The 20,058-nt window shown below is 40.6% G+C and overlaps 2 protein-coding genes across 3 annotated transcripts in view; one reads left to right on the top strand and one right to left on the bottom strand.

Annotated features, from left to right (window-relative positions):
* The window catches only part of inpp5a (inositol polyphosphate-5-phosphatase A), a 572,966-nt gene extending 559,620 nt beyond the window's left edge, over positions 1-13,346 (top strand). The window contains exons 15-16 of one of the 2 annotated variants that reach the window (XM_033033641.1): positions 11,568-11,604; positions 11,796-13,346. In XM_033033641.1, the coding sequence (XP_032889532.1) occupies positions 11,568-11,604; positions 11,796-11,845 (87 nt within the window). In that variant the 3' untranslated portion in view covers positions 11,846-13,346. Of the gene's footprint in view, positions 1-11,567; positions 11,656-11,795 lie in introns of both variants that reach the window. The other variant, XM_033033642.1, reaches the window with a different exon arrangement.
* Positions 13,347-15,649: 2,303 nt separating this feature from the next.
* nkx6-2 (NK6 homeobox 2) lies at positions 15,650-19,499 on the bottom strand. The gene is made up of 3 exons (XM_033033640.1): positions 18,784-19,499; positions 18,092-18,264; positions 15,650-17,278 (listed from the first exon to the last, which is right to left on the bottom strand). The coding sequence occupies exons 1-3, from the start codon at positions 19,190-19,192 to the stop codon at positions 17,024-17,026; spliced, it is 837 nt and encodes a 278-aa protein (XP_032889531.1). The 5' UTR covers positions 19,193-19,499; the 3' UTR covers positions 15,650-17,023.
* Between the last annotated feature and the right edge of the window lie 559 nt (positions 19,500-20,058).

Below are 20,058 nucleotides of genomic sequence, written 5' to 3'. Positions count from 1 at the left end.
GGCTGTGGTGGATGACGTTTAATCTTAGAAAAGGCTCAAGCCAGGCAGATCATATGATCAATATTTTTTTTAACTGTAGATGCTAGATATCTATATATGACTAAAACTCTCATTTTGTTTGTTTGTGAGTCTGCGTGTCTGTGTGTCGGTCTGTGAGTCATGCCGTGAATTATGCCAAAATGGTACATGATAGCGCTACAATTTTTGGACCACCTTACTCACTATGGTCCTGTGGTGCGTTGTATCGTTTCATTCAGATTGATGATATATTTTACAAGTTATCGTAGTTTGAAATGTATCTGAAGGATTTTATTTTTACAGATGAGTGGATGATATTTGGAAGGCACTGCCAGTGGAAGTGGTGGAATCAGATTCATCACTGTTTAAGATTCATTTTGCTATACACTTGAATTGACAAGGCATGGAAGAATAGAGACCTAATGCAGGCAATGGGATATGTGTAGTTGGGAAAAAACGGATGGCATGGATATGATGGACCAAAAGGACTGTTTTACTATGCATAATTCTTTGGCTCAGCTAATCCTAGATGTTGAATAAGATCTAGTCAGGGTATCTGACTTCCACTCCGCCACTTGACATACCATTGAGCTCAGTAACCGGGTGTCCCATGCTGACCTTGTGTGAACTCCCCATCCCCCCCCCCCCCCCCCCCCCCCCCACTCTACCCCTCCCACCACTCTACCCCTCCCACTCCAGGTACCTTTCATTTAAAGGGGATCAGCATTCATGTGGGAAAAGACAAGTGTAAGTGTTTGAAGTATTATACTGTATATCATTTTAGTATGTTGTATAAAGGGTAGGCCATTTAGAATGGAGATGAGGAAAAACTTTTTCACACAGAGGGTTGTGAATCTGTGGAATTCTCTGCCTCAGAAGGCAGTGGAGGCCAATTCTCTGGATGCTTTCAAGACATAATTGGATAGAACTCTTAAAGATAGCGGAGTCAGGGGATATGGGGAAAAGGCAGGAATGAGGTGCTGAGTGCGGATGATCAGCCATGATCACAATCAATGGCGGTGCTGGCTTGAAGGGCCGAATGGCCTACTCCTGCCCCATTGTCTATTGTCTATTGTAGTATGTGAAATAACTATTTATTATTTTTCAAGTATATAAAAAGGCATAGAAAGAGTAGAGAGTCAGAACCTTTTCCCCAGGGTGGATATGTCGAACGCTAGAGGGTATATCTATGTGGCGAGGGGGGTAGTTTAATGGAGATATGTGGGCAATGTTTTAAACAGAGAATGGTGGGAACCTGGAACGCATTGACAGGATTGGTGGTGGAGGCAGATGCTAAAGTGGCATTTATGAGGCTTTTAGATAGGCACATGGAAGTGCAGGGAACAGAGGGATATGGATCATGTAAAGGCAGATGAGATCAATTATCTTGGCATCATGTTAGGCACAAACATTGTGGGCCGAAGGGACCGTTTCTGTGCTCTACTGAACTGTGTTCTATGTTCTAATTTACAAATTCCTTTCAATCTTGTAAAATACGTAAATCCGCTTGAATATTTTAAAATATATCTGATTATAAGAACAGTTAAAAAATAATTTTAAAATACTTTGCCAAGAAGGTCTGGGGTGTGCCTCAATGGCATGCCATCTGAGACTCTCCCCTTCTGGGCCTCTACTGGCAGCAGAGGGTCAGGTTGTTTGACAATCTACATCCCAAAGAGATAAATAAGGGTGGTTAGGCAATCCTTAGTTTTATATAAACTAAATTTGTTTCGTTCCTAGTTTCTGATCTCTAGTTTTCACACCTTGGCCTTCCATATCTCTCGTTTCCCTCTCCCCTGACTCTCAATCTGAAGAAAGGTCTCGACCCAAAACATCACCTATCCTTTCTATCCAGAAATGCTGCCTGTCCCACTGAGTTACTCCATCATTTTCTATTGTCTATTTTCGGCAACATGTACCTCGGGTATGGAGTCTGCGCCCAATTCCAGCGCAAAATCCGTTCATCAGTCAAATTGTACACATGGTGCCATGAAAATCTGTAACTGAAAGCAGAAACCCTAAAGAGAAGTCCTGCACAGAATACAAAAATCTGCTTTAGTGTCATCATCCATCCTCTTGTGACTAGCCAAACAGGTTGTAAAAGGAGGAAGGCTGAATAGAGACTGAAAAGGCAGAATGGATTATGCTTGGAGTATTTTGCAGGGGGCGTTACTAATTAAGATGGTGCAGAGATAGGAGAGATAGAGGATAAGTTAACAATTGATAAGGAGAGAAAGGCTAGCCAAATTTAAATAAGTTAAGGATCTGTCCCACTTGGGCGTCATTTGCACGTTATTTACGCAACATCTTGTACGCATCACGACGCACGACGCGCTCGTTGTGACGTGCACGTGATGCGCGCATGGAGTGCATTACGGGTGGTGAGTCGTGGTGGCGTAGGCAGTGACGCGGTCGCACGCGGCGCCTCAGGATTTTGGCATTCACAAAATCTTTGCGCAACACCAGCGTGACGTGCAATTGATGCCCAAGTGGGACAGACCCTTTATTTGGGGTCGGGTACTTTTCGGCGCCGTTGTTTCGGCGCCTCCGTTTATAATATCTGTACTCATCAGAACCCTAACCCTAACCCTAACACCCCGAAACCCTAACACCCCGAAACCCTAACCCTAACACCCCGAAACCCTAACCCTAACACCCCAAAAAGGAGAAACAGCGGTGCTTAAACGGCGGCGCCGAAACGGTGGCGCCGAATGGTACCATTCCGCTTTACTTGATCCAGATGGAATATATCCTGGGATGCTGAGGGAAATAAGTGGAACATTCAGAAAAGTTTTCATAACCTTCCAATCACTCCAGAAACCAGAAAAGGGGTCAGAGGGGGCTGTGAAATGGTGAATGTGATGCTCATATTCCAAAAGGGCTTTAGGGATGATGGATTTAACCTTGGTGGTGGGGATGTTTTCAGATACTGTATGTGCTTGGGAAAATGTGGGTTTATGTCCGAGTCTCAGTATGAATTTGTTCAAGGTTAATCATGTTTGACTAACCTGATAAAATATTATAATAGGATAAATAGGGAAGACTGATGAATTGTAAACCATCAATGTCATTTGCCAAAATGTTCAGAAAACATTGGACAGAGTCCGTAGAAAAAAAAAGAGTTAGGAAGACTGAGGCGCATGGAGTAGGGGATTGAGAAAAGGCATGGATTAGAGATTGGCTTGATTTTAAGTACACAGAACAGGTTGTGCTGAAAGGTAATTACCCAGGCCAAATTATAGTGGACTAATGTTTCTCAGAAGTCAGTGATAGTAGGACCACTCATTGTGTTTATTCTAACTATATGGGTGCACAAAGTAACATTTCAAAATTTGCAAATGACAAAAAACTTGAGATATGAATAAGCATTAAAGAGAATATAATAGACTGCAAGACAACTGGATAGACACATGAAGGAAAATAAGATGCAGGGTTCTGGAGAAAGAACAAGGAAGCGGAAATTCATGGACTCAAGCAACCTGCATCTCTTAAAAGCGATAGGTATTGTGGCAGAAACAAGTGTGTTAACCCAGGAAAGTCTAAGAATGGCACAACACTGTTCTCTAAGCAGTCCCACGATTGTTTTGATTTTGCACTGGAGGGCTTGGTGCAGCTGAGATCACCTGTATCCACAGGAATCCAGGAAATACCCATCAAATTGTACCGAAGGCAGTGGGAGTAGACAGGCATGTTGGTCGAGCATCAAGATTACAGAATGGATCGCCAAGCACCATATCCTACCAACCATACTGGTGGTCTTGGGTACCGCACTGTGCAAAACACACTCATCACTCGCCTACCAGCAGTTTCCACAAATCTGGACTCGCATTTGATATTATATATTCCGCTGCATCCTTGCACACTTTGTACTACCAGCACTCGGTTGCGACGGAAGTGGATGGCGATGGTTCAAGCTACAACCCAGGGCTTGATGTGCATCTTCTTTTGTGTCCATCATCTCTGCTTCAAATGTTCATCCAGGCTCTTGCACAGTGGACAGCCTTCTCGTTTGCCACCGCTAGATCTTCCAGGCAGCATTGTTCACCAACAAGTGGGCATCTTAGCAGGTGTGGCATGGATTGTACAGATGTTCCACATTCGCATTCTGTGTCTGCCGCATCAGCATAGCCCCATTTGCTCATATTGATCTTGCATCGGCCCATCCCGGTACGAAGCTTATTGAGGGACTTTGCATGTACAAAGCCTATTGCATGGGAACATTGCATAGAGTTGGCAAAGATTAATATTCGGGTCAACGAGCATTCTGATTCCGATAAAGGCTCATTAAATTAATCTGAAACGTTAACTGTTTCTCTCTCCATAGATACTGCTTGATCTGGGTATTCACAGCATTCCTCATTCATCTCAGATTTACGGCATCAATACGGCATCTTTCGACAAATTGCTTGTGATTATCTGTAGTTGTAGAACACTAATATGCCCTATTCTCCAGCAAAAGAACATTAAAATTATGTAACGACAATAATTTTTATGAGTGGACATGAGAACGAGCTGTTCTGTAGCAGTAATAATGAAATTATATATTTAACTGTACCTGCAGATAGCCAATTCAATATAATTTCAGTTTATAAGTGTCGTCTTTGATTTAAGGATTAAATTGTCACTTAAGGTTATGGAATATAAAAACATAACATGTGGGTGGCAGAATGGTGTAGCTGGTAGAGTTGCTGCTTCACAGTGCCAGTGACTTAGGTTCGATCCTGACCTCGGGTGCTCTCTGTGTGGGGTTTGCATGAACTCTCTGTGACAATGTGGGTTTCCTCCAGGTGCTCCAGGTTCCTCCCACATCCCAAAGATGTGTGAGTTTGTAGGTTAATTGACCTCTGTATTTACAAATTGCCCTTTAATGTGTGGGGAGTGTTTGCGAAAGTGCGATAACATTGATCTAGTGTGAACGGGTGGTCGATGTTCAGTGTGGACTCCATGGGCCGAGGGGCCTGCTTCCATGCTGTATCTCTAAACTAAACATTGCTCCTCTCAGCAATGAAAATGATTTAAAATACCTTTTTGCTCATCAGATTTAGAGCTACAAACCTTGAAAATATGCAAGATTTATCTTCGTACGATATCTAAATTTACCATTTCATCAGAGCTTTCCAATGAGTTAGGAAAGATGTAAACCTTCTCAAGTTTAAAGAAGATGCCACCCGAAGCAAGATTATTTGCTAAGTGTCGAATGGTTTAATGTTAGGTGCTTACAGTCTGCCTTGGGTTGCTAACTTGCATATGTCCGCTTTCTTTGTCCTTGGGGTCTATGTGGTCCTCAGGAATGTAGTAGTGGAAAATAAAAATCACGGCTGTTTAAACAAATGCATTTACACCAGAGAGAAAAACAATTAGCATGTAAGTTGTGAGCAGGTTTTAACTATGAGATAGTTTTAGACAGTTAAATGAAAAAGTTATTTATTACAAAATATGCATTTAATGGTATAATAATTTATGTAAATGAATTACACAATAAGTGATGAAAAGAAAGGACCATTTACTGTGCTAGGCCATAATTAGAACAAATGTGTTTGCTTAGTGGTAGGCTGTTGTTGATACAAGGAGCAGGCTTGCTCCACTTTGTGAAATAACTCGATCAATTCTCCTTAAGAACAAATTTGAGTTATCAATTCAACTTTAATGTCATTGCACAAATACTAAGTATGGGTACAACGATCAATTCTCCTTAAGAACAAATTTCCGAAGTGAAAATGTGATAAAGGTTGATGTATTCCTCTGATTTCCTAGGACCACAGCAGAACTTCTGCTAACTCCATGTATCTGGTCCTACCCAGTTTCAAATTAAGTTTCCAGTGATTGTAGAGGTCTCTTAGAACATAAATGCCTCATATAGTCAGGGCCGGCCTTAAGCCAATTGGAACGATTGCTCCCAATTGGGGCCCGCGCCTAAGGGGGGCCCCGCGCCTAAGGGAGGCCCCGCGCTAGAGTAATCAACTCTCGGCTCAAGTAGATCTACCCCGGGTGGAGGGGGGAGAGAGGGGAGGAGATGAAGTAGAGAGGTGGAGGGGGAGGAAAGGGATAGACGGGGAGGGAGTGGGAGGGGGTATGGAGAAGGGGGAGGTGGCAGCGCTCCTGCCCCTCCAGTCGCCGTGCTTCACGCACACAGCCCCGGTTCCACCCCTCTCTCTCCCTGGGAAGATGCGGTGAACAATATAGGGTGGGCCGGGCCAGGGGTTGGGGCAACGTTTACAAACCTCGGCCTCAGCACACACCTGTCCTTCCTCCTTCCTCTCTCTCTTTTCCCTCTCTCCTTCCCTCCCTCCCTCCCTTGTTTCTCTCCCTCCTCTCTCTCTTTTCCATTCTCTCCTTCCCTCCCTCCCTTCTTTCTCTACTTCCCTCACTCCCTTCTCTCCTTTCTCTCTTCTCTCCCTCCCTCCCTTCTCTCCTTCCCTCCCACACATACACACACATAACGCACAGACAACCAACACACACACACATCATGCACAGACAACGAACACACACACAACCAACTAAGTTATGATGGGGTAGAAGCCCAAAGGGTAGGATGGGGCTGAAGCCCAAAATGTTATGCCTGGGCTGGTTTTTCACCAATAGTTATTGGTTTTCCAGGATCTAGTTAAAATTATTTATTTGCATTTCATAGTCACTAAAACAAGTGGTATTATAACTATGTACTTTTCAGAGGTGATCTACACATTTTGTTTGTTACTTGTAGGCTTACATGTATGCAATTTTATATTAAAATGTAGCTTAGATCTGTTTGGTCCATTAACTCACCGGCACTTTTTAAGCGCACATTTTGATTACTTTCCATTCTACCATAGAGATATAAAGTATATAATAGACTTTATTTGTATTTCTATGATTCTACAGACCTTGGCTGGGAACCTGGGGCTCACCAAAATTATTCCCAATTGGGCCCCGCACCTCCTAAGGCCGGCCCTGCATATAGGGCAGATTTGCTATCGACATCAAAATGCCACTTCCAAATCGTGCCAGGGTCCTGGATACTGAATGGTGCAAATTGCCCTTCCAGCAATACAAACGGGACATTGAGCAACTGAAATAATTTACTTGCAAGAGAAAAAGTTTAATCTGCAATTAGATAATTGTTAATTAATTAAATTAGATAATTGTGTTGGAAGGTACTGCAGACGCTGGTTTACACCAAAGATAGACCTTTTTCTCGATCCGAAACGTTACCCATTCCTATCCAGAGATGCTGCCTGTCCTGCTGAGTTACTCCAGCAATTTGTGTCTAAATTAGACAATTTATACAAAAAACAAATGGGCTTAAAACATAGTAAATGAGATCTGCCAAAAGTGGAGAAGATGGGCATATCATTATTGAAGAGGTGTGCTATTATGCATTTCAAGATTACATTACCTCTCAATTTGAAGTAAAAGAGACAAGGCCATTCTAACCTAATGTGTGCTTATTATAGTGGTAAATACAACAAACATGACAATTTATCTTATAATTCATTGCAGAAGTGGCTTCAGTGTTTTTTGTAAGATTTTATAAGATGGCTATGGTTATTCGTTAAATTAGGCAGTATAACTTGGAAGGCAAGTCACCAGTCCAATTTGTGAGTAACTTAAAACCAAGCATTGAGGCCACCACCAGAAATTAGTGGAAAACAAATAGAACTGCATGTGCTGGAATCTGAAACAAAAAACAGGAAATGTTGGACGAGCTCAACAAATCAAGCAGCATTTGTGGAAAGAGAAATCAGTTAATGTTTCATCAGAACTAAAATGTAGCGATTGGTATGCCTGAATACTGTCTGCCACATGTGCCTCTTTAAAAACGATTTGCTCAAATCAGTCCTGGTTGTGATAATGATCACAAGATTTTCTGATTCAGTGATCCTCAGACTTCTTTAGGCTGGGCTGCATGTAAGACAAACTGATCACTTCTCACACCACCACTGAAGGATGGTTAATTTTCAAAAGACTGCCTTTGGTCACTTTTTTCCTTTATTGCGCACCTATTGTTAGGTATGTTGCAAAGCCAACCTGAAGCGTCGCTGAAAATCTGTCGCTGCGGGTGTGCGCGATTTTGGCGCCGTTTAGAGGGGGCGGGTTTAAAACGCGATTTTCTCTAGGCTGTTCAAATCGAAGATGTTCAGCCTAGTTAATTATTAACGAAAAATCGCTGAAAGACCCCGTCGCAAAAGCTATTATTAGTTTTAAAGACCTCGTAAAATAGTTATAGTAGTTTAAAAATCAGTCTCTAAACCCGCGACCACCAGCAACCGCAGGGTCTCATAAAGCAAATATTTGAAGGTATGCTGTATATTTTTACATTAAAAAGGGCTTCTAAAGATCCCTTTATACAAAGTTTAATATTGCGAGTAGCTCATTTTGGGCCCATTATATCCCGCAGTATTTTTCTGGGCATTTGGGGCACAAATCTACCGCAATGTGAACGTTCTAAACCAGCGCGTTCACAGGATCCCACTAGAAAGCTGATTTAAATGGGCATTTATTTACAGCAATTGAACACTAAATTCCTTCCATTTGGTCTATAAATTAATGTAAATGAGATTTAAAAATCATGTTTTATTGTGAATTATTTGTGAATATTATTTGGACATTTAGGCTATTTAAAAATGTTAATCATTTATTAAGAATTGGATAGATGTTTAGATCTAGTAATTGAAGTCTGAAATTAGCTACAATTAGGTAACTAACTAATTATATGCTTTAATTTCAGGTCATCCAAGTAAGATTATTTTATATTTGTTTCAGAATGCTTCAATCTATGATAACTGAAAATTTCATTCAGTTCTCTTAATTTTTAAGAAAGTTATGGGCTTTTGACTGTTCACGATCACAGCTTTTTTGTTATGTCCATAGAAAATCAATAGGGAACAAGATGCTCATTTCCCAGTATGAAAATGGCCATAACTTTTTAAATACTTGAGATATGAAAGTGAATTAGGTGTCAAATTAAACTTATTTTTATGCTTTATCTGATGGGATAAATTGCAGACTTGATTTTTAAAATCTCAAAATTTTGTAACATTGCTACTATTGTTTTCAATTTTCTCTTATATTTACCTATTTCTTTCTCCACTTCTAGATCTCCACATCTTACTCTTACCTCTCTCACTGGTATCAGATAATCTTCTCCAGACTAGCATGTTGTTTTTCTGTCTTTTGTTCCTGTTTCAGATATCTCCACACAAACACTTTCCTCTGTTCTTCTTTCTTTCATTTCCTCACTCTGCTGTGTCTGTTTATTCACTCTCCTCTCTTTCTTACTTCTCACTTCTCCTATCTTGCCTCATTCTTTCTTGGCTTTCAAGCAGATTGTCCTCTCTACGTTCTGCACAATACTGCCGTATCAGGGAAGCATAAGAGGGAAGAGGAGGTTAGCAGTACGTGTACATCAGACAGCTAGGAAGTAGGACTTCAATAAAGCTCGGCTTCAAAAAGATTTATGTGCATGTTAGTTCATTTTAATTTTGGATCATTATAAAAGCCATGCTGGAGTAAACCTGGAGAAATCTATATGCAATAAAGCTTTCCTGTGTCATGTCCTATTGTTCTCTTTGAAAATCATTGCAACATATTTTAAACAATATGTAACCTTTAACAATCTCAAGTGCTGGCAAAGGGTGGGTGCCTGGTGTGTTCCAGCACATAAAGTGCCTTAGAATGGGCTTTGCCCTGGGTTGCCCCCAGCCAGTAGCTGATCACTACCTGTACCCTAACAACCAAATCCACAGCTGGATGCCAGTGTGGTACCTGACCCCCTGCATCTACTGCCAATGTTTAGCAAAAAAATAAATAAAAATGGTGTCGCTGAGATGTCTTTGAAATTACCATGACGTGAAGGGCAAGTCGATCATGGGAATACAGGATAGTTTCCATCTCTCCCTAACAGGGTGAAATCATGCAGGGCGGCACAGTGGCGCAGCGGTAGAGCTGCTGCCTTACAGTGCCAGAGTCCCGGGTTCGATCCTGACTACGGGAGGTCTGTCTGTACGGAGTTTGTACGTTCTCCCCGTGACCTGCGTGGGTTTTCTCCAAGATCTTCGGTTTTCTCCCACGCTCCAAAGACATACAGGTTTGTAGGTTCATTGGCTTGGTGTAAATTGTCCCTAGTGTGTGTGGGGGAGCCGTAATGTGCGGGGATCGCTGGTCAGTTCGGGGACACGATGGGTCGAAGGGCCTGTTTCCGCGCTCTATCTCTAAACTAAATATTCCACTGATGCCAGTAAAAGCAACAAAGAACCTCCTGCAGAAAAGTTGGGCATTTGAATAGTCATCAGAATTGGCAAGAGGATGAAGGGATTGACTCTTATTAAATGCCAGTCAATACTGTTTGGAAAGAAACAATACTGATTGATAAAACTTCATAATGGAGCTCACACACTGACTGGAAAAGGAATATTTGTTTGCTGATATTCTTGGGAATTTGGATGCTGCTCCTTAATATTTAGGTACCTGCCTGCAGTTTCTTAATTTTAGATGGCCTGAGATATATCTGCATATTATCCGAGCCTCCTGCTGATCAACTACTCAATCCAAGAATGCCCTGCAGTCTGGCATTCCTGTTGGAAGAACTTACTGAGAATGTTGTGGTCTCCAAATGTGTGCTGAAATAAATGGAAGAATCGTCTACATCAGCATCAGGAACTTTAAACCTTATTACATAACAAATGCTGGATTCTAGCCAAGAAATAACAAGGCCACGAAGGAAAAAAGCTAAATGCCAACCGCTGAGGACAATACGGTATTAATAAACTATGATTGATAACCCCCAATAATATGATAATCTAAACTCGCTACTAAAATTATCAATTTGAAATCAGCAGTCTGATCTAACAATAGCAAAGTATTAATTTCTTCTCTCCAGAGATGCTGCCTGTCCCGTTGAGTTACTCCAGCTTTTTGTGTCTATCTTCAGTATTAATTAAGTCTCATTTAGCCAATATATTATATATTATATTACACTATATTATAGACACAATTAGTAGCCTATTATTGGTATTATTGCACGATCATTGTTTGTTTTTTGTGTGCGCGCGTGTCTGTATATATGTGTGTGTGTGTGCGTGTATATCTGTGTATATATATGTATGTGTGTGTGTGTGTGTGTGTGCGTATATATATATGTATATGTGAGGATGTGTAGATATATTCATACACTTAACTTTTTTCTTGTTTATTATATTGTTTACAGTGTATTATCTTTACATATTCTGTTGTGCTGCTGAAAGTAAGAATGTCATTGTTCTGTCCGGGACATATGACAATAAAACACTCTTGACTCGACTCACCTCAACTCACAAATTCCTTGATAATCGAGGATGCTGTAATTTTAAATGTGTAGGAAGGAACTGCAGATGCTGGTTTAAACCAAGGATAGACACAAAATGCTGGAGTAACTCGGCCTCAGTCTGAAGAAGGGTCTCGACCTGAAACGTCACCCATTCCTTCTCTCCAGAGATGCTGCCTGTCCCGCTGAGTTACTGCAGCATTTTGTGCTTGTAATTCTAAATGTCTTATTGACCCAATGGCATGGTTTTTTTTTTCTCTTCCAGCCTGTCTTCCTGTTCTTTCGAATAGCTGCAGGGGCAGGTAAACCTAATAGAAATATGCCCAACTGTTGTGTGGTGCAGTGATGTGGTGGTAAATATTAATGTTTTATTTTATTTTCACTATTCATCAAATTTCCTTTTGGGCCTTAAATTACCATGCTGTTGCTATTAAATTTTGGCCATTCATGTCTGCATATATTATTGTGCTGAATTATTTTTGTTCTTTTGCAGGTAAAAAGTATCAAAGAAATGAGAAAATCTTTCGAGAAACTACCCTCTAGTCTGCCTGCAGCAAACAAATGAAAGTGGACAAGCAGGGAAATCGGAACACTCACAGACATCTTTGTAATTCAACCAATGTTGATATTGTATTTTTTGGGCCTTCACCTCAGACTGTTCATCATCCATTCTGCTTTGACACCTGCAGTCTGTTCAAGACGACCACACATACCTCACCATTTCGTACATTCCTGTGACACTTGAATTAAATGTGGGACAATTTTAAAATGTGTCACAGATTTGTTGCCAAACGCTAAAGTAGAATTTACTACACCTTTTAAATATCTCACATTTATAATGTTTAGCAGAAAACATTGTCCGTCTTTTAACAAAAGAAGCGGTTTCCTTATGTATAAAATGTATGAAGTGCAATGCGAAAATTGTATATCTATATTGTACTAGAGAGGTTTTTGTACATTCAATTGTATAGGTAGTGGAATTCCTTTCAGTAATGGTTTTATCGAGATTTCTCTCACCATTTCATGTCTGTGTTAGGCTAGTTAGGTTTTTTTTTGTTTTGATGATCCCTTATTCTATATATTGCCATATTATCTTGTTTTGAATCACAGTTTAGCTGCTCTTCAGGTTTACATCCACTTAAAAAAGAAAACCAACTTATAACATCCTTCCAACATTGCATGTCCTTTTGTAAAGATAGGCTGCTTGTCATCTGATACACCAACTATTAATTATTGATAACAAATCCAACATGTCCATATCCATTAGCCAATATCAATCCATAAATTCTCGACCAAATTATACTTTAGATAAGACTATGCCATTGTTGATAAAGTAATCTGATTTCCTATAACCACACAAAAATAACAGCCTGTCTGTGTTAAGTTCTACTGTTCTAATTTATTCCAAAATAATGCCAAGTTTTCGTGAAATTTCGTAGGATGGAAATCATGAGACTTTTTGTAAACTATTTGTCTATTTTTGTTACTGCATACGGTGGACTATCTATGGACAGCGTTTAGATGGGAATATTTCCTTCTGCTAATAGCTTGCTACATGTGCTTCAATGGATTGTATATAAGCCCCTTGAAACCTAAATTTGCAAAATTCGTAATCTACCGCCAATATTTAATCTCCAGCGCTAATATTGCAAATTTTACACGCTGCTTTCTTTACAGCATTAAAAGATGATTAGGTCCAGAGATGGGAAACACAGCCAATAGCGAGCCGTTCCTTCTATCGATTTAATTTAGTACACTACAAAGTTCACAAGCTACTTGATGGCAGTGGATTGATGCGTGTTTTCGTATAAATCACTACGATTGGAAATGATTTTGTGTCTGCCGGCAAAATTAATGCGCCCGTGACCATGAGATTATTCTCGTTTGTGGACAAAGTGTAAACAAAAAACAGTGTGCAGCCAAGCTGTACCAAGGTGCCCATGTATCGATAGCCACCCAACTGTAAACTATTTTATTAAATCAAAGATTCAATTTATGTGACGTTTATGGGCTATAGAAATAAATTTCTTTGTTTCTCAAACAATTCCTCGGCACAACTCGTCTTTTCTGTTTCGACTCTTCTTTCAAATGAATCGAGACGTTTCCAAAATGTGTTTTCTCTTTTTGGTTGTTGTTGCTCGGCGCTCTTTCCCCTCCCAAAGGCCGAGAGTGGACGGCAAGAAGGGGATGTCAAATCTAGTAGGCGTCTCTCACTCAGTCCATGGATGGGGAGGGGAGGGGAGGGGAGGGGGGAGAGAGAGAGAGACTGGGAGACTCCATCTTTCCCTCGCTCTCTCTCTCTCTCTCTCTCTCTCTCACACACACACACACACACACACACAGTGATGTGCAAACTCCGAGAGACAGACAGAGAGAACGACCCAGTATCAGGCAAAGAATGGGACAACAAATAACTAGTTGTTTTGGAGAATATGACCGAGTTTACGATTATAAATGGATTGTCATCCTCCAGCAATATTTCACAGGAGAATTGTCTTGAACTTCAACGGCTAGTTTGATGTTTCAGTAACAAGTGACGCGCATAGCATACACAGGAATTTAGAGAAAAGAAACGCTCAGACAAGTTACGCATTCCATCATCAAAGGGGCAATGTCAGATATAGATTTAGTTGATATCACATTATTAATGAGGCGATCGTTGTATTAGTGCGCTTGAAGTTATGCTTGTTTATTATAGGCGGACCGTGCCAAATGAGTCTGTGTCATCTGATATGATCCTTATCCGGGGAGTTGCTAACATGTTTAACTTGGTACAGAGCAAAATAGTCTTAACTCGAAAAACTTGATGTCATGACATTCGGTGTTGAATGCATCCGTTATTGGCTATCCAATTATTTATTTTTTTAATATAACATCCAATTTCGAAGTATTTTTTTAATAAATGGAAACTTAAATTCGGCTTGAATTTTGATACAAAATCACTCAAAAGTCGCAGTTTCATCGAGAATTGATTGCGTCTCAATTGAGGAAAAGGCAGGATTTTTGGAGCAACTGAATATATAAGATAATGTAAATGTCAGGCAAAACATTTTTAAATGATGCAGCATCTTATAGCATTGAAAGTAAGGTCCAATAGCTGGGTTAAAGGTGGACGATAGTCTTCAAAAATCTCTGATCCCTTGTGTTATTGATTCGTTTCCCTTCAAATATTCACGTCCTTCTTACATTCTACAGACGTTCGCGCCAATTATTTTGTATTTTAAGCAATTTGTATAATTTTCATCTTGTTTCTAATCTCGGCGAAAGGCAAATTTCCTGTTCTCAAGTTTAAACTTTGCATAATATCACGACCTTAACAATTGCAACAAAGGTTAAAAAAAACTGTTCCTATTTCACAATTCTCCCGTTTTAGGGAACGTTTTTGTCATTACTGAACTGCGGCGAAACGCAAAAACACACCTTCCGAATTCCATTTGTTTTTAAGCGTTTTTTCCCTCTCATTCCTGTTTCCCCATCTCTATAATGCGCAACATAAGGATAAATATGACCAATCCATCAGACCTCACTTTTACCATGTCACCTGGCCACCTCACTGGGGAAACTGGCCTATTTTCCGATGTGACCCACCCCTTCGAGAATCCAAGTGCTTTCGCTGTAGGTTTAATAAACGAGCTATTAAAATATCCAAGCTCACAGTAGCAGGCGATGTTACCATTTGTTCATACACATACACACACACACACACACACACACACACACACACACATATATATATATATAGACAGATGGAGCTTAAGAGGAATCTTATCCCTGTGTACAAAGCCACTTTTAGAACTAATTGCTGGTCTCCATTAGAAAAAAATCACCGCCCACCAAACTTCGCTCAGATCCACGACAAATTATTCAAGGGAATACTTTCGAAATAGTTAAACGAAAGGCAACATTTGTGCCTAACAGTCATTGATTTTAATACATATTAGAAAAGTTGATTTTAGTTGTTTCAATATATTTGAATATATCGATGATTTTTTTAAAATAAATTGTTTTGAGCAAATCTATTCCAAAAGGACCTGAGACACGGGTTTGACCGTCGGTGGCCGTGAATGGAATTGGCTGCCTCAGCTTTGATTTGTCAAACTTCGTGAAAGATCCGAATTTCGGATCTTCCGCCATAACTAACGGCGAGTCTCGAAATTAAGCAGGCAACTAGTGTTGCAAACACTGCGTGGTTTTGGGGTGCGTCGGGCCGATTGTTACTCTTACCCTCTAGCAGACTTTGAGTAGAACGATCAGAAGCTAGAGCCCGCACCCATACACCACACGCTTTACGTTCCTTCCATAAATCAAGATTTTTTTTAAAGCAAAAAATAAACTCACAAGTGCTTATTTTCGATCAGCTTAATTATGGAATGGTCTTGGAGTTTATCTGCTGCGAAATAACTAATCGGACGTACATAAACAGCATGCAATAGTAATATATATATAAGATGTCCATTCAAACATAAAAGGCGCAAAAGCAATCAATATCGTGACTCTATTCTTAGAAGTACAACAATGTTATAAACTAGAGTTGAGCGTAACTAGTAATTAAATTGCAACGTGCCAGCATCGAGAACATTGTTTTTTTACTAATCTTACGGGGTTAACTGAAAATGTAGGTGTTTTAGCGAGCACGTTATATCCAGGCATAGTGGATTCCATCGCCGTATTTCAAATTACTCCATCCTAAATATTTCCGATGCTTAGACCTGTTGATCCCTTTCCTCCGAGTCCAGTTATAAACATAGCAATAGCCTTGTTCATCCTTGTGTGCTCAGCGGGAGTTCCATAAAATTAAACTTGTGTTTGAAATTGATTTCAAAGGGGGTCATTTCGTTTAAGTGTATTGCGAAGAAATAATGGATTTGTGACTATGAATTTACACGTGCTTCCAAACTTCAATAGTATTGCCGTTATCATTTTACCCTGGACCCGAAATTTAACGGCTTTGGTTAGGTTAATCCGCGAAGGTATACGACTGTAATTCACAGATAGCCGATAATAAGTGTTTCTAACCAAATATAATTTGGCCTTTTTGCAGAAGGGATCCGGCACATTCAGTAGACAAAACCAGCCGGATTCTGACGACTAGATTTCATATTGTTAAATAATTTATTGGTAATACAAAGTTTTTTTCCAACTCTCGTGGACGCAATAATATTTCCTTCAATTCGTCTTCAACAGAATATTCAGAGGTTGTTTTAGGATTTAATGGCTTTAAACGCAGCAACGCCTCCGAAGGAATTCGCCATCACTGGCGAAATCAAAATATTAGCCTTTGAATGTAAATACACAAAAAACTTTACATTTAATTTTTTTACAACATAAGCGTGCATCATAATATGTACAGCTACAGTTTTAACCTGTAATTCATACAAAACCATGAGTTCTGATAGTTATTCCTTAACACTGAAAATCTTAAGAAAAAGGGACGGGGACAAAGGAGAATGAAGGGGAAGAAAAAATCCAAACTTCTCCTTCCAAACGTTTTGTCGTCTGCGTCAGGTTCAGTCCGTTACTGATATAATCAAGCTGCAAGATAATTCCATAACTTATTCTGTAAAAAATATATACATCTCACATACATTATGCTGTACAACACAGATCACTTATTTCTTGTGGAACATCGATTTATTTTAAACGTGTTTTTATACCCTGGTTAATTCAGCCTTTGAAGCTCTTCAAATAATAATTTCTCTCTTATTTTTGCTTTAAAGTTTGTCACAAAATCTCTGGGCTGTTGCTGTGTGGGTCCATGATGGTCAGAGAGCTGGCGGTTTTGTGCTTTTTCAGTAACCGTGTGATTTTCTCGTCGTCTGAATTGGGATCCAGGGGTCTATTGTACTCGTCCTCGTCCTCCTCGTTTTCCGACGTTTCCTTCAGTTTTTCAGTCTCTGAATCGTGCTTCTTTTTGGCTGTGGCCATCTCCGCAGCATGTTTCTTCCTCCACTTGGTACGTCTGTTCTGGAACCACACCTGTTGCAAAAACAAAAACGGAACCAAAATAAATGTTGTGCCCGTGGCTGCCATTGTTCGCGTTCTACCATTATGAGAAGTTATTCTTTATTTTTTTTTAAACCCGCAAAACATTGACAATTAAGCCTCAAGATAATTAAACTATTTTCTTAAAAATTAGGATTGGGTGGTGGGAGGAGCTGAGGGTTTCCCATTTGCCTAATAACTCTCAAAGTCTAGAAACTAAGTTAAACGAGGCAATGGCGTCTAACGATGAAATGTGAACTGTTTGATGTATCAGTCCACACTTCAGCAACATCACGGTTTACACTGAAACTACTGTTCTTCGTGGGGAGTCCTGCAGAACAACGCCGGCATCAGATTTCAGGTTAATATTTCTGACGCTCAGAATGAAGAACAATCGGTTTCGACAACGGCTGAATGCGTTCCTGCAACTCCGAGAGGGGTTTGCCGCCAATTAAAAGTTTTAGCTTATGGCCCATATTCTCAATAGTTTTCTACAACATACATTTCTCATGTCTGCCTAAGCAAAGCCATTTTATTACAGTCTTTGCAGCAGTTTCCATTCGCCCGAATGTCAAAGAAGTATTTTTGTTTACAACCGGCCTAGTAAAAGTATCTGGATTATTTTTGTTCAACTCCGGCCACGTACATTTACAACTCCAATGTGGTCATAAGGAACATTTGAACGTCCAGTAAGACTTTTACAACAAACATTTAATAAAGAAAACTGCGGCCTGCTTGTTTTATAACTGGTGTGGCGCACATGTCCCTTGAATTTATTTACAGTGGTGAAGATGGCAAATATTTTACCTTGACTTGACTCTCCGTCATTCCTAGAGAATAAGCTAATCGGGCTCTTTCTGGGCCAGCTAAATATTTCGTCTGTTCAAACGTTTTTTCCAAGGCAAAAATCTGTTGACCTGAAAATGTTGGCCTAGAATGCTTCTTTTTTCCGTCCTTGTCCAGAATTAAACTACCTTGATCTGCGGGGACAAAAGAAAAACAAAAACAAACTTAAAACAACGAAATACAGTATAGCACATGCACAAGAAGGCAGAGAGAACACGCGAGTTCACTTCAACTAGCTGGCCTTGTCTTTAAAGTTAATAACACACATCCGTGGAAACAGAAGCGGGAGCAGACAGCTGATTATCGCTCGGTTTTGTTCTATTTAAAAAAAACAAATTTGAGCAATTTGCTTCTTAGTATTATTTGCCCTCGCGTTAGAGAAGTGACCGTCAGGCCGTATTGATTAACGAGCCAAGTCTCATCAGTTGAATCAATGTTTATTACCGGTTTAAGTGTTTACGACATGGCAGCTTTATTTCGGGCAAAGTTTTGAAATGTTTCGCTGAAAACATTTCTGCAAAAGCGACAAAAAAAAAATCAGACCGTGTTTTCGCGAGAGGAATCACACGGAGTCAAACTCCTGTGTGTAATTATGTTATTATTTATTTTATTAAATTTTAAAAAAGAACAAATGTGCAGTTGGCGGTACGTACTTGGACAGGCCAGCCTGGGGTCTCTCCACGGGGACCCCTGGATCATCCCCGGCCAGAAGATGGGGGGTCTTCCCGGCAATTCAGCAAGGGGCTTGGGGTACCTGGAGACGGCAGCTGCTGCGGGGTTAAAATACATCCCCGCCGTGGTGGCAAGCCCGCTCAGTCGAGGAAGTCCGGCGAGCAGACAGCCGGCTGGGCGGCCTAGAATGTCGCTAATTCCGTGCGGTGTTCCCAGTGGAATCTGTGCGCTCAAACTCGCCAGAGTCGGGGCTTTGAAGCTCGAGGGATTCTGCAAAGAGTAGGGAAATATAGACGTCTTCATTTCAGTCATATTATGAAGCGCAGCTAGCGGCGTACTGTTCAGGACGAATGCACTCTGGCGATTATCCATCTGCCCGACGGCTAACATTTGATCAGAACATAGATTTGACAGAACCCACCGGTAAATGCTGCGAGATCTCTCGGATCGTGTTTGCTCTTGATTATTCTGTTACAATCTGGATTGGCGATAAGTGTGCCCCTAATGGCAAGTGTTATTATTATTTTTTTTCGTTCCAGCGGAGTGTATCCAGAGAAATGTCCAAGAAGTCTGGCTGCTCAAAGCTCTCTCTTCTCTTGCCTTGCACGCTTTCCCGGGTTTAGGGTGAAATTGACTCGATTCGATCGCTAGGGCGCCGGAGATGCGCTGATAAACCACGGCGGCACCTGCCACTCTGCCGTCCCCATTGGTCAACGGCGCTCACTGTTTCCATGCGATTGGGTGGACGCCCGCGATCCCTACTCCTTCCTGGCTCGCTGGAGGTGCGTCACTTTGGGATTGGGAGCAACCGCTTCCAGTCCAAGACCCAAACACGAATCCAAATCACTTTGGTTTCAGTTTGAGGTTTATTTCACATTTGCTTAAAGGAACAAAAATGATATCTCTCTCCATCTCCTCTCCCTCTCTTTGTGTATATATATATATGTGTGTGTGTGTGTGTGCGTGTGTATGTATATATATATATATACATATGCGCACACACACACACACGCATCCTCTGTGTATGTGTGTATTGGAAAGAACTGCAGATGCTGGTTTACACCGAAGATAGACACAATTCCTTCTGTCCAGAGATGCTGCCTGACCCGCTGAGTTACCTCAGCATTTTGTGTCTACCTTATATGTGTGTACATGTATATATGTATATGTATGTGTGTATATGTATGTATGTGTATATGTATGTATGTATATAAGTGTATAGATACACACTGAACCTTTTTTCTCGTTAATTATAG

This window comes from Amblyraja radiata, chromosome 15 (genome assembly GCF_010909765.2).
Source record: "Amblyraja radiata isolate CabotCenter1 chromosome 15, sAmbRad1.1.pri, whole genome shotgun sequence".
NCBI classification, from domain to species: Eukaryota; Metazoa; Chordata; class Chondrichthyes; order Rajiformes; family Rajidae; genus Amblyraja; species Amblyraja radiata.
The sequence above is the reverse complement of the archived record's forward strand: the minus strand, read 5'-3'. Positions and strand labels throughout refer to the sequence as shown.

Excerpts from the sequence above, each read along its gene's own strand:
- nkx6-2 (XM_033033640.1), bottom strand. The coding sequence starts at position 19,192 with ATGTTAGCCGTCGGGCAGATGGATAATCGCCAGAGTGCATTCGTCCTG. Across the intron at positions 18,265-18,783 it reads CCCCAGGCTGGCCTGTCCAA|ATCAAGGTAGTTTAATTCTG; the intron begins GTACGTACCGCC and ends TTGTCCCCGCAG. Across the intron at positions 17,279-18,091 it reads TGACGGAGAGTCAAGTCAAG|GTGTGGTTCCAGAACAGACG; the intron begins GTAAAATATTTG and ends TTTTTGCAACAG.